General features: G+C 43.9%; 1 protein-coding gene across 9 annotated transcripts in view; it reads left to right on the top strand.

Moving 5' to 3' along the window:
* htt (huntingtin) overlaps positions 1 to 12,350 on the top strand; it is a 32,079-nt gene that overhangs the window by 15,623 nt on the left and 4,106 nt on the right. For 2 of the 9 annotated variants that reach the window (XM_058639771.1, XM_058639775.1), the window contains 35 exons: positions 61 to 284; positions 391 to 469; positions 585 to 746; positions 831 to 886; positions 1,043 to 1,191; positions 1,326 to 1,462; positions 1,556 to 1,672; positions 1,810 to 1,932; positions 2,237 to 2,496; positions 2,606 to 2,748; positions 2,853 to 3,081; positions 3,450 to 3,591; positions 3,704 to 3,883; positions 4,032 to 4,211; positions 4,443 to 4,519; positions 4,724 to 4,859; positions 4,994 to 5,116; positions 5,485 to 5,692; positions 5,784 to 5,929; positions 6,013 to 6,190; positions 6,295 to 6,396; positions 6,517 to 6,701; positions 6,803 to 6,929; positions 7,014 to 7,117; positions 7,262 to 7,416; positions 7,511 to 7,650; positions 7,766 to 7,851; positions 7,957 to 8,087; positions 8,199 to 8,331; positions 8,629 to 8,784; positions 8,906 to 9,096; positions 9,420 to 9,534; positions 9,965 to 10,178; positions 11,718 to 11,937; positions 12,126 to 12,288. In XM_058639771.1, the coding sequence (XP_058495754.1) occupies positions 61 to 284; positions 391 to 469; positions 585 to 746; positions 831 to 886; positions 1,043 to 1,191; positions 1,326 to 1,462; positions 1,556 to 1,672; positions 1,810 to 1,932; positions 2,237 to 2,496; positions 2,606 to 2,748; positions 2,853 to 3,081; positions 3,450 to 3,591; positions 3,704 to 3,883; positions 4,032 to 4,211; positions 4,443 to 4,519; positions 4,724 to 4,859; positions 4,994 to 5,116; positions 5,485 to 5,692; positions 5,784 to 5,929; positions 6,013 to 6,190; positions 6,295 to 6,396; positions 6,517 to 6,701; positions 6,803 to 6,929; positions 7,014 to 7,117; positions 7,262 to 7,416; positions 7,511 to 7,650; positions 7,766 to 7,851; positions 7,957 to 8,087; positions 8,199 to 8,331; positions 8,629 to 8,784; positions 8,906 to 9,096; positions 9,420 to 9,534; positions 9,965 to 10,178; positions 11,718 to 11,937; positions 12,126 to 12,288 (5,271 nt within the window). The remainder of the gene's footprint in view (positions 1 to 60; positions 285 to 390; positions 470 to 584; positions 747 to 830; positions 887 to 1,042; positions 1,192 to 1,325; positions 1,463 to 1,555; positions 1,673 to 1,809; positions 1,933 to 2,236; positions 2,497 to 2,605; positions 2,749 to 2,852; positions 3,082 to 3,449; positions 3,592 to 3,703; positions 3,884 to 4,031; positions 4,212 to 4,442; positions 4,520 to 4,723; positions 4,860 to 4,993; positions 5,117 to 5,484; positions 5,693 to 5,783; positions 5,930 to 6,012; positions 6,191 to 6,294; positions 6,397 to 6,516; positions 6,702 to 6,802; positions 6,930 to 7,013; positions 7,118 to 7,261; positions 7,417 to 7,510; positions 7,651 to 7,765; positions 7,852 to 7,956; positions 8,088 to 8,198; positions 8,332 to 8,628; positions 8,785 to 8,905; positions 9,097 to 9,419; positions 9,535 to 9,964; positions 10,179 to 11,717; positions 11,938 to 12,125; positions 12,289 to 12,350) is intronic. The other 7 variants (XM_058639774.1, XM_058639776.1, XM_058639777.1 and 4 more) reach the window with 6 other exon arrangements.

The following is a 12,350-nucleotide window of genomic DNA, read 5'->3' on the forward strand; positions in this document are numbered from 1 at the left end:
AGAGTCCAAATCAAATGTGGATTATTTTCTCTAGTTACTGAAGATTTCCCTTCCTTTTAGCTGTTGAAGACCCTGTTTGGCACCAACCTGGCCTCCCAGTACGAGGGTGTCTTGAGTGGACCCAGTCGTTCCCAGGGCAAGGCTCTGCGTCTCGGCTCATCCAGCCTGCGACCAGGCCTCTACCACTACTGCTTCATGGCACCATACACTCATTTCACCCAGGCACTGGCTGATGCCAGTCTCCGCAACATGGTGCAGACTGACCATGAGCAGGACACCTCTGGGTAAGCTGTGGCAAAATGCACATTAGACACAAGAGCAGAAATGAACGTGTGTGTGCACAAGCATAATGTGCATTAGACTAAACGTAACTTTCCTCTTTTTTCTTAGATGGTTTGATGTCATGCAAAAGGCATCTAATCAGCTGAGGTCCAACATTGCAAATGCAACACGCAACAGAGGAGACAAGGTACAATTACGTCATCCTTGTACTACAATTAACCCAGTGGAGCTAAAAATGTGATCGATTAAGAGACCAAGTGCCGTTCTTAAAGCTCTTTTACTTTTTTCTCCCTGCTCCTTAGAATGCCATCCACAACCACATTCGACTGTTTGAGCCGCTGGTGATCAAAGCTCTGAAGCAGTACACAACCAGCACCTCTGTGGCTCTGCAGAGACAAGTGCTGGACCTGCTCGCCCAGCTTGTACAGCTAAGAGTCAATTATTGCCTGCTAGACTCGGATCAGGTAAATTTAAAAAAAAAAAAGAAACAAAGAAAATAATTCTTTGATATAAAAGCTCATGACTCATTCAAATGTTTTGTGTTTCAGGTGTTTATTGGCTTTGTCCTCAAGCAGTTTGAATATATTGAGGTGGGACAGTTCAGGTAGGCGGTCTCTTAGTTTAGTAAAAATAAATCAATATATTGGTGATTTCAAAAACTCAGATAAATGATAATATTTAATAATTAAGTGTGTAATATCTTTCGTTCACTAAACCACCTTTGTCACTAAAATTATATCTGCTTAACTTTCTCGGACAGAGATTCAGAGGCCATCATTCCAAACATCTTTTTCTTCCTGGTGCTACTGTCTTATGAGCGCTACCACTCCAAGCAGATAATCAGCATTCCCAAGATCATCCAGCTGTGTGACGGCATCATGGCAAGTGGCAGGAAAGCTGTCACACATGGTGAGAGGATCTCAAGCAATATATGCCACAGAATGTTTTCTTGCTCTTATTACTTGGCACATTTCATTGAGCCCTTTTTGGTTTTTACTGTGGTGACGACCCCTTAGCAACTGATACATACCTTTTCTTGACAGCCATCCCAGCCTTGCAGCCAATAGTTCATGACCTGTTTGTCCTGAGAGGCTCAAACAAGGCCGACGCAGGCAAAGAGCTGGATACACAGAAGGAAGTAGTGGTGTCCATGTTGCTCAGACTCGTACAGTACCATCAGGTATGGTGACGAGCACACAGCGGGGTGTTGCCAAATATTTCAGTACCTTATGTCTCTGCCTCACGTTTTCTTTTTTCACACACACACTTTTAGGTGTTGGAGATGTTCATCCTTGTACTGCAGCAGTGTCACAAAGAGAATGAGGACAAGTGGAAGAGATTGTCCAGACAGATTGCTGATGTCATACTTCCCATGATTGCCAAGCAGCAGGTAGGAAAATGTTTACAGTCGATCACCTCTTCACCTTGAAAATACAAATCAGACTATTATACAGTAATATTAAAATGTTAGCACATACTGTAATGTGTGTAATACATTTTAAACATTTGTATGTTGTGTCCTTACAGATGCATCTGGACTCTCCAGAGGCGTTGGGAGTGTTGAACACTCTTTTTGAAACGGTAGCACCTTCTTCTCTGAGGCCTGTAGACATGCTGCTCAAGAGTATGTTCACCGTACCAGTCACCATGGTGAGATTAGCCTCTTAATATTTGAACACTCACCAAAGAGTGTGTAGAAGAGCAACGCTGAACTGTAAATCAGCTAAAAAGACACAAGACATTTAAAATCTATCAAGGTCTAAAATATCAGATATATGGGGGTTGCAATCATTACGAATATGAAGGACTTGAAACTTTGCTGTGCTTCAGTTCAGTGAGTGTTTCTACACTTATTCAGCAAATGTCACCTGGTGTTGCTTTAATTTCTTCTTTTGTTAAGTCAATGAAAATTTAAATTTTGCAAATGTTTCTCTTCAAACCTTTGTTCCTGCAGGCATCAGTAGCTACCGTGCAGCTGTGGGTGTCTGGTATACTTGCAGTGCTCCGGGTCCTCGTCTCCCAGTCTACTGAGGACATTGTCCTCTCTCGGATCCACGAGCTGTCACTCACCCCACATCTCCTCTCCTGCCACACAATACGCCGCCTCCATCAGCAGAGCCCCACCCCGAGTGACCCACCCACTACTGACACACTTGGTAACCAGGAAACTAATGGCGAGGCACAGAAAGCTCCACCTGAGGAAACCTTTGCCAGGTTAGTTAGTGTACTCACCGTCCAGCTAAGTTAAATGATGTGTTTAACATACAAATTCAAGGATATTTTTGACTCTTTGCCTCCAATGTCTCATTCCACCTCCTTCCAGGTTTCTCCTCCAGCTGGTAGGAGTGTTGCTGGATGACATTTCCTCCAGAGAGATTAAAGTGGACATTACAGAGCAACAACACACCTTCTACTGCCAGCAGCTGGGTACACTGCTCATGTGTCTCATACACGTCTTCAAAAGTGGTAAGCAAAAATCTTTTTTTTCTTTTCTTCTTCTTTGCTTGTAGGTTTATTGTTTGTTTGTTTGTTTGTTTGTTTTTAAATGGCAAACTGTGTTTTTCCTTCAGGAATGTTTCGCAGGATCACAGCTGCTGCCAGTCGTCTCCTGAAGGCTGAGAATGGCAGTGGACAGACGGCCGCTGAGGCCAGCCTCTTCTACCCTCTGGAAGGGCTGAACAGCATGGTGCAGTGCCTCATTACCACCCACCCCTCCCTGGTGCTCCTCTGGTGCCAGGTCCTCCTCATCATCAACTATACCAACTACTCCTGGTGGGCTGAGGCGCAGCAGACACCCAGGTAAGAACACACAACACACCCAACAAATTATAAATTATACTGTACTAGACATTCAGATGATCTCATTAGTAGGCATAGGTATTGATTTTTGAATGTGTTTGGATTTTAAATAGTATAGATATGTGTGTGTGTATTTGTACATAGTTGAGTAAGATCACATGATGGCAGTTTGAAGCATGAAAAAGCTGATTGTTAATGAATTGACCAATAGCCCCCTATGCCCCATTCCCAAAGAAAATAAATATCAGCAATGGAAAAGATATTATAAAGAAACAAAACTGAATATCTTCCTCAGACAATGACTTCATTCACAGGATTGTATCCTCTCTCCATTAATCTTATCTCTGCCCTTCTCTTGTGCTTGTCAGGGGACACAGCCTCTCATGCACAAAGCTGCTGAGTCCTCACTCCTCAGGAGAAGGAGAGGAGGACAAGCCTGAGGCCCGGTCAGCAATGGTCAACAGAGAGATTGTACGCAGGGGAGCCCTTATCCTCTTCTGTGATTATGTGGTGAGACTCCATACGTCACGTAAAAAAAAGAATAATATATATACAGTTGAGTTCCTGAAGATCTGTGTTTTATTGTTTGAGTGTGTGTGTGTTTGTGATTCTCTTGCTTTAGTGTCAGAATCTCCATGACTCTGAGCATCTGACCTGGCTCATTGTCAACCATGTGAGTGACCTCATCAGCCTTTCCCATGAACCACCAGTGCAGGACTTCATCAGTGCTGTACACCGCAATTCAGCCGCCAGCGGCCTCTTCATCCAGGCCATCCAGTCACGCTGTGACAACCTCGCTACAGTGAGATGATCTGTTTTACTGCATGATGACTTATTTTGTTTGTTAAATTGCTTCATTCACTTCTGTCCAATTTGTTTGAAATATATTTGCTCTTCTCTGTACATCTGTCTTGTATCCTTTCACCTCATCTACGTGTCTATCTTTTAAGCAGCCTACCATGCTGAAGAAGACTCTGCAGTGTTTGGAGGGCATTCACCTAAGTCAGTCTGGATCTCTGATGATGCTGTATGTGGACAAGCTGCTCAATACACCTTTCAGGGTTCTGGCTCGCATGGTGGACACACTGGCATGTCGTAGGGTAGAGATGCTGCTTGCCGAGACACTACAGGTACAATTTATCTGAGATATTTTGTGTTGTCATGCAGGAGTTGAGTTGTAATCTGAATATGTTAAAAGATTTGTAAGACTATTGAACATTGATAGACGTAAATGCATATTGGGATACAAGCTTTGCGTCTTTTTGCTCAGCTTTGAGGAACTTCACTTCAGAAAAAGTCAACATAAAGATTTACTGTTTTGTTAGGTCATATAATTATTGCATTAATCCTTGACGTTCCAGAACAGCGTGGCTCAGCTGCCCGTGGAGGAACTGGACAGGATCCAGGAATACCTCCAGACCAGTGGGCTGGCTCAAAGGTAATGCTTTTGTGCATTACTGTGCTGTGTACTGTAGTTTTCCTGTACTTTGTGATGATGTGCCTGACTGCCCACATGTTTAGTATACACAGTCATGCACTAGTTTTAGTTTCTGTTGTTAGAATCTCCCAGAAAACGATTATGTCATACCTCTTCATCTCTGTACTGTGGGGGGAAAAGTAAATGTCATATCCTCTGTCACAGGCACCAGAGGTTCTACTCCCTGCTGGACAGGTTCAGAGCCACTGTGGCTGACACTAGTAGCCCCACCCCTCCTGTGACTACACACCCCCTGGATGGGGATCCACCTCCTGCCCCTGAACTGGTCATTGCAGATAAGGTGAGATTTAAAGGTCTGGACAGTCGAACCTAGCTCTCTCAATCTCAAAAACCTCAAACATTTTGAGTCTCATTAAATAAATTGTACACATTAGAATTGTAATAATATATATCAAACAACTTTATTGTCTCTAGGAGTGGTATGTGGCTCTGGTGAAGTCTCAGTGCTGTCTTCGTGGAGATGTGTCCCTGTTGGAGACAACAGAACTGCTCACTAAACTACCTGCGGCTGATCTCCTCAACGTAATGAGCTGCAAGGTGATAAGAGATTGTCATGACTGTGTGAAATATGTTTTCTAGTTAATCTGCTCTGTACATCTGTCTGTCCTGGAAGAAGGATCCCTCTCCTGTGGCTCTTCATCAGATTTCTTATTGTATGAGTTGTTCCTTACTCAAATCCAGCGACTAAGGACAGAGAAAGTGTTCAGATCGTAAAGTCCACTGAGGCAAACTGATTTGTGAATTTAATGCAATTGATTTGAAAGGTCTGAGGTCTGATTTCCGCTATACCCAGAAATCAGATCTCACATGTACCCTTCAATCGATTGATTTAATAGTGGCACATAATTGTTTGTTTTTTAACATTTCTAAATCTGAATTTTGCCCTTTGTTTTTAATTTGACCAGGATTTCAACCTAAGCCTGCTGTGCCCATGCCTCAGTATGGGCATACAGAGGTTAGCACGAGGTCAGGGCTCACTCTTGTTGGAGACGGCTTTGCAGGTGACCCTCGAGCAATTGGCAGCAGTCACTGGGTCACTTCCTGCCCCGCATCAGTCCTTCCTGCCTCCTTCCCAACCTCAGCTCTACTGGAACCAATTGGCTGTTATCTATGGTGAGAGTGAGGAAGAACATCATGAAAAGTTGGTAAATGAAAATTAGATGCCGGAGTCTTCTAATTTTTATATTTTCACCTCTATTTTTAGATGAGCCAGGTTTCTACCCCAGGGTTGTGTCACTGTGCAGAGCACTGTCCCAGTACCTGCTCAGTGTGAGCCAGCTGCCTTCCTCACTACATATCCCCTCTGACAAGGAGCATCTCATTACCACTTTCACCTGCACTGCCACTGAGGTAAAGAGGGAGTCTGATTGTTGCCAAGTAATCTTGTAAAAAATGAAAACGTACCCACTCTACTTGCTTTACTTTACTGTCAGGTGGTCGCTTGGCGTCTGCTCCAGGATCAGTTGCCCCTGAGTGTGGACCTGCAGTGGGCTCTGTCCTGCCTGTGTCTGGCCCTGCAGCAGTCTTGTGTCTGGAACAAGCTGTCCACCACAGAGTACTCCACACACACCTGCTCTCTCATTTACTGCCTACGCCAGATCATTGTTTCAGGTAGCAATGGCCGCACCGTATGTTTGTTGATGCCCTATGTTATTCTGTTCTGTCATTTGCTTGAGACCATTCCATTCCTCACTCCTTCTATTGTGTCTTCTCAGTGGCTGTGAGTCCCGGTGACCAGCTGCTGCATCCAGAGAAGAAAAAGACAAAGGCAGAAAGAGATGCTGAAGGAGACCAAGTGGATTCAGTACATGCTGACCGTGAGCATTCTTTTAAAAAACAAATAAAAACTGTCTATTTTTGTCCCACCATGTTTTTTTCCTTGGATGTCAGATGAAAGTTTTTGTGATACATGATGGAAAGTTTGTTCTTTTTTCTAGACATGTGCGAGTGGAAAGCATGTGAGATCATGGCTGAGCTGGTGGAAGGCCTGCAGAACGTCCTTGCCCTCGGTCACCATAGAAATAGCATATTCCCAGCTTTTCTCACTGAAATGTTGCGGAATATCATCATCAGTCTTTCCCGACTGCCTCTGGTCAACAGCTACACCCGAGTACCTCCACTGGTCAGTGTGAGAAATGAGATGCGGATGCAATGCAATTAATGAAATGAAGAATGTGTAAGGATATGAGTTGAAATGCTGTGTGTGTGTGTGTGTGTGTGTAGGTTTGGAAACTGGGCTGGTCCCCTCAGCCAGGAGGAGAGTTCACCACAACACTACCCGAGATACCCGTGGACTTCCTGCAGGAAAAGGACGTCTTCCGAGAATTTCTCTATCGCATCAACACATTGGGTACATAAACTGTTTGGCTTTTTCCCGATATACTGTCACAGTAATGCCACATATTTGAAATTGACTATGGTTGCTGTACCTCAGGCTGGAGTAGCAGGACTCAGTTTGAGGAAACCTGGGCCACTCTGCTTGGAGTGCTGGTCACTCAACCTATCACTATGGACCAGGAGGAGGAGACACAGCAGGAGGTACAATTACAGAGTCAGGTTCTTAGCTGTGCATTAATGTATCTGCTTTGGTTCACTGTTGTACTTAAAAGAGATGCTCTCTATGCTGATTGTTCCTTCCTGTCTTTTCGTCCAATTTGAAATGTATTATCCTTGTGTAACTAGGAGGACCTGGAGCGTACTCAGTTGAATGTGTTAGCAGTACAGGCCATCACCAGCCTGGTGCTGAGTGCCATGACCCTGCCTACTGCTGGCAACCCAGCAGTCAGCTGTCTGGAACAGCAGCCACGCAACAAGAGCCTCAAAGCCCTAGAAACACGGTAGCTATGATGCTATAATGTTTTAACTGACTAACTGTGGCCTAAAATCAGCGGGTGGTAATGTTAAGTTCTTTTGTTTTGTTTGTGTGGCCAGATTTGGAAGAAAACTTGCAGTCATCAGGGGGGAAGTGGAGCGAGAGATTCAGGCTCTTGTGTCAAAGAGAGACAACGTGCATACACACCACCCGTACCATGCCTGGGACCCTGTGCCCTCACTGTCAGCAGCCTCTGCAGGTAACAGACAACCCGCATTCACACACATGACAACACCAGCTTGTTAAAAGCCACCCTGCCTCTTGTTTTGTCTTTTTGTTGTTGTCAATACTTCTCCTGTTCAACTTTGTTTCAGCAGGTACGCTGATCAGCCATGAGAAGCTGTTGCTTCAGATCAACACAGAAAGGGAGATGGGCAACATGGACTACAAACTGGGACAGGTAAGAGAACCATGGGAAAAGAAAAGTCATGATGGGTAATGGGAGGCTTGAACAATAAATTATTAACGGTAGCTCACATCAAATTAAATGTGTATTTCATTCCAGGTCTCAATCCACTCAGTATGGTTGGGTAACAACATCACTCCTCTGAGGGAGGAAGAATGGGGTGAGGATGAAGAAGATGAAGCGGATACTCCAGCACCCGCCTCCCCACCGTTATCTCCTATAAATTCTAGGTCAGACGAGTAACACACACAATTTTTCTAGTGTCTCCAGTTTGCTGGAGAGATGGTGCAGGGAAATAAGCTTGCACGTGGTGATGTCACATCGTCTGTCTGTGCTTTCAGGAAGCACCGTGCAGGTGTGGACATTCATTCGTGCTCCCAGTTTCTCCTGGAGCTCTACAGCCAGTGGCTGATCCCTGGCTCCCCAAGTAACAGGAGGACTCCAACCATCCTCATAAGTGAAGTGGTCCGATCGGTGAGTTGCTACACACAGTATCTCATTTCAACCAAAGGATTGGTTCATCACCATCAGTAAAAAGAGTACTACTCTTCTCTGAGAATACTTTACTCACTATAGAACCAGAAACTTACAAATGTTTACCATTTTTATGGTAATGTGAAAATAATGTGTTAATACTAAAGATTAAATCTACATGAAGACTGAATGGAAACATTATCCTATATTTTTAGCCACAAGGATTTAATCAGAACCCACTGCAGGCCATTTCTCCTCTAAATGTCTCTACCTTCTACTCCACCTTATTCTCTGTAGCTGCTGGCAGTGTCAGACCTGTTCACAGAGAGGAACCAGTTTGACATGATGTTCTCCACCCTGATGGAATTGCAGAAGCTCCATCCACCGGAGGATGAGATCCTCAATCAGTACCTGGTGCCTGCCATCTGTAAGGCTGCTGCTGTTCTGGGCATGGTGAGCAAAGCTTGGAGCGACTTGTAGACATGTGACTATAGATTATGTGCCTCTTTGCTCTATTTGTTCTTAAAGTATACAGAAATAAACCATGTAGCACCTTTTTAATGTATATTTTCAGGACAAAGCAATAGCTGAGCCTGTGTGTCGTCTGTTGGAGACGACCCTGCGTAGCACTCACTTACCAAGTCGCATGGGAGCCTTGCATGGAGTGTTGTATGTGTTGGAGTGTGACCTGCTGGATGACACGGCCAAACAGCTCATCCCCACCATCTCAGAGTACCTACTCTCCAACCTCAGGGCCATTGCTCAGTGAGTATCCATGTCATTGTTTGTCATTTAATCAACACACAGACTCTCACTTATTACCCATCTTTCCTGGGAGTCACACGTACAGTGAACACACGGCAGGTAAACATCAGAGGAACATGGCAGCTATCGATGTTACACACAGCATTTCACTGTGGACGCACCAATGAAAAAAATCTGTGTGAAATTAGAAAAGCTGAGTTCTCATAATACCGTAGCACGCCAATCTGACGACGCGTCATCATGTAATGAGAACAGACACTGGAGAGGACATGATACGGTGCACAAAATTCATGGCAAATGCACTTTTGTTTTCTGTTCTGCAGCTGCGTGAACCTCCATAACCAGCAGCATGTATTGGTGATGTGCGCAGTGGCCTTCTACATGATGGAGAACTACCCTCTGGATGTAGGTCCTGAGTTTATGGCTGGAGTCATACAGGTAAGAACAAATGAATACATGACAACTAGAGGATGAAAATCAACATCAGCCAATTATTATTTAAGCCATCATTACTTTATTTTACCTTAAGGTGTTTAGTATTTCAATTATAAATATATACTCACGAACAAATGTGGAGAGACTGACCATAACAGTTTTTTGCATACTTTCTTATGATTAAACTGTTCTTCATATCAGATGGAGGTTGGAAAAAAATAGGTAAAACGTATTGGCAAAAATAAATCGGCACATATCGGCCAATGGCTGCACTGATGATTGGCAGTGTCTATAGAGAAACCCACATGGGTCAACCTCTAGTACAAACACATTCTTGGTTATATCACACATACATTAATGTAGTAATACTGTAAAACTCTGATTCTTTGGCCTTTTCTGATCTTTCACTCTTGCTTCTCTCCCTGTCTTTCAGCTGTGTGGTGTGATGGTGTCTGCCAGCGAGGACTCCACTCCATCCATCATCTATCACTGCGTGCTGCGCGGACTGGAGCGCCTCCTGCTGTCGGAGCAGTTGTCACGCGTTGACGGGGAAGCGCTGGTCAAACTCAGCGTGGACCGAGTCAACATGCCGTCACCACACAGAGCTATGGCTGCTCTGGGCCTCATGCTCACCTGCATGTACACTGGTAAGCAAAGTGCTCACATGGTTTCTATTGCATGCAGGTTTAGTCCCAAGAATGTACTTTAACCGAGACTGGTACTGTCATCACTACTGTTCTGCCTTTTCAGTCTGCTGCTAACTCATAGCATGGAATTGAGCTAGCTGGCTAACTCACCTGCATGAAGACTCATGGCAGTATAAAATAGGGCTGAACTGCACTATTTATTTATTTATTTATTTATTTTCTACATGAATTGTGTATTATCTAAGTGTGAGAGCCCTCAGTGTCTCAGTCGGTGCTAAAACAGGATACAACACACAACAAACAAGTTTCCCCTCTCTTTTTAATTTCACTCTTGGCTTCGCGTTTATATCTTCGCTGCTTACAATTAGGATAACTCTAAAGCCAATGGAGGGCTTAAAGTATGGTAAACATAAGAATGACACATATTGTTGTGTGGCTGTTACTGAGCTAGCTCACTGCAGTGCTTCTATTTACTGTATGTGCCACTCTGAGAGTCCATACCCAAGGTTAAACAAGAAATTACATTTTGTCGTATGGAAAAATCCAGAGGTCATTGAATCAATAGCAACTGACCAATCTCCTGTTGCTACTGATTCAGTGACTTAATTAATCAATTTAATGTAACTATATAAGGAAAGAACATTTTAGCATAAAGTAGTAAGTATTAGTCTTACTATGGCTAAGTGAATGACTTGATTTTTGAAACCTACATAGTTACTACTTATACCATTTTTGTCAAAGCACAACACAAGGAACATTAATTATATTTACTTTTTTATTAGAAACTGTTAATCTGCATGTTAAACATGGTTTGTGGGGGGGCGGTGATTACATGTATATTATGTATTACATAAACACATGAAGTCACAGCACATGCATGTGGCATGCTCTTGTAAATGCCTCATAAAAAACTTCATATACTGAGGAGTTGCGAGTTTCTATCTGACAAACTGTGTCGGTGTGTGTAGCGAGAAAACGCTGTGTACAAATCTACAGTGAAATAAGATTTCACTTATTAAACATTTTAAATCACATTTTCAGTTGCTACTGTAGCCGGTTGAATTGTAAAAATATTGTCAGTTCATTATAAAACCTATGAAACTGTGGTGGGCTACTACAATTAAGGAAATAATGGGAAACACTGTGTGGAATGTGTATTACTGACATACCCTACCTCTAACCCCTATGTTGGTCCCTACTAACTTAAGCAACTCCTAGCATGACTTAAAAGTTTCTGCACGTTATCACTTTACCAGTCTGTGCTGTAGAGCCCTGCAAGCAGAAACGCTTTAGGGTCACAGGAGAGGCTAATCTATGTACTGTACTTTGGAAACATGGCATTGAACGTCTCGTTGACAGAAAGCCTGCTAAAGAATATTATTTGACCCGAGTATCTCCCTAAAATTCATCCCGATTTCAGTTTGAAGACAATTTAAATCTGGTCTAAATCTTGTGATATTGGTTTCCCCGACTCCACCTCTAACATTTACCCCACCCCTGGTTTAACCGGCTCCAACCCCCTTCCTCTCGTCCTCTCAGCGGTGCTTGCATCGGGTTCAGACATGACAGGGGTTAGAGGTCAGGTTGACTCTAGCTCTGCCGTAGCGGAGGCGGTGGGCGTCACGGCGGGTCATGTTGGTTTCTCCTCAGGCAAGGAGAAGGCTAGTCCTGCCAGTCGCCCTCCTCACTCTGACCCTCAAGCTCCAGACAGCGAGTCAATCATTGTTGCCATGGAGAGGGTCTCTGTGCTGTTCGACAGGTAAACACATGTACTCTGTTTCATTAACTGCACATACTTATTCACAGAATCCACACCCATACCTGCGAGACCCCCTTTACTTCGGATTTTGTAGATCTCAAAAATAATCGTCTGTACTTAATGATGAAATTCAAATGATGAACCTACATGTTTTGTTTCCGTCATTTGCTGCGGTTTGCCGTTTACAGAATCAGGAAGGGTTTGCCCAGCGAGGCGCGGGTCGTGTCCAGGATTCTGCCCCAGTTTCTGGACGACTTCTTCCAGCCACAGGACGTCATGAACAAGGTCATCGGAGAGTTCCTGTCCAATCAGCAACCCTACCCACAATTCATGGCCACTGTTGTGTACAAGGTCAGTAGCAGGAGATGGGAACAAGATGTAGAACTTGTCAGTTTATTGTATAGATAAAATGG

This window comes from Solea solea, chromosome 10 (genome assembly GCF_958295425.1).
Source record: "Solea solea chromosome 10, fSolSol10.1, whole genome shotgun sequence".
NCBI lineage: Eukaryota > Metazoa > Chordata > Actinopteri > Pleuronectiformes > Soleidae > Solea > Solea solea.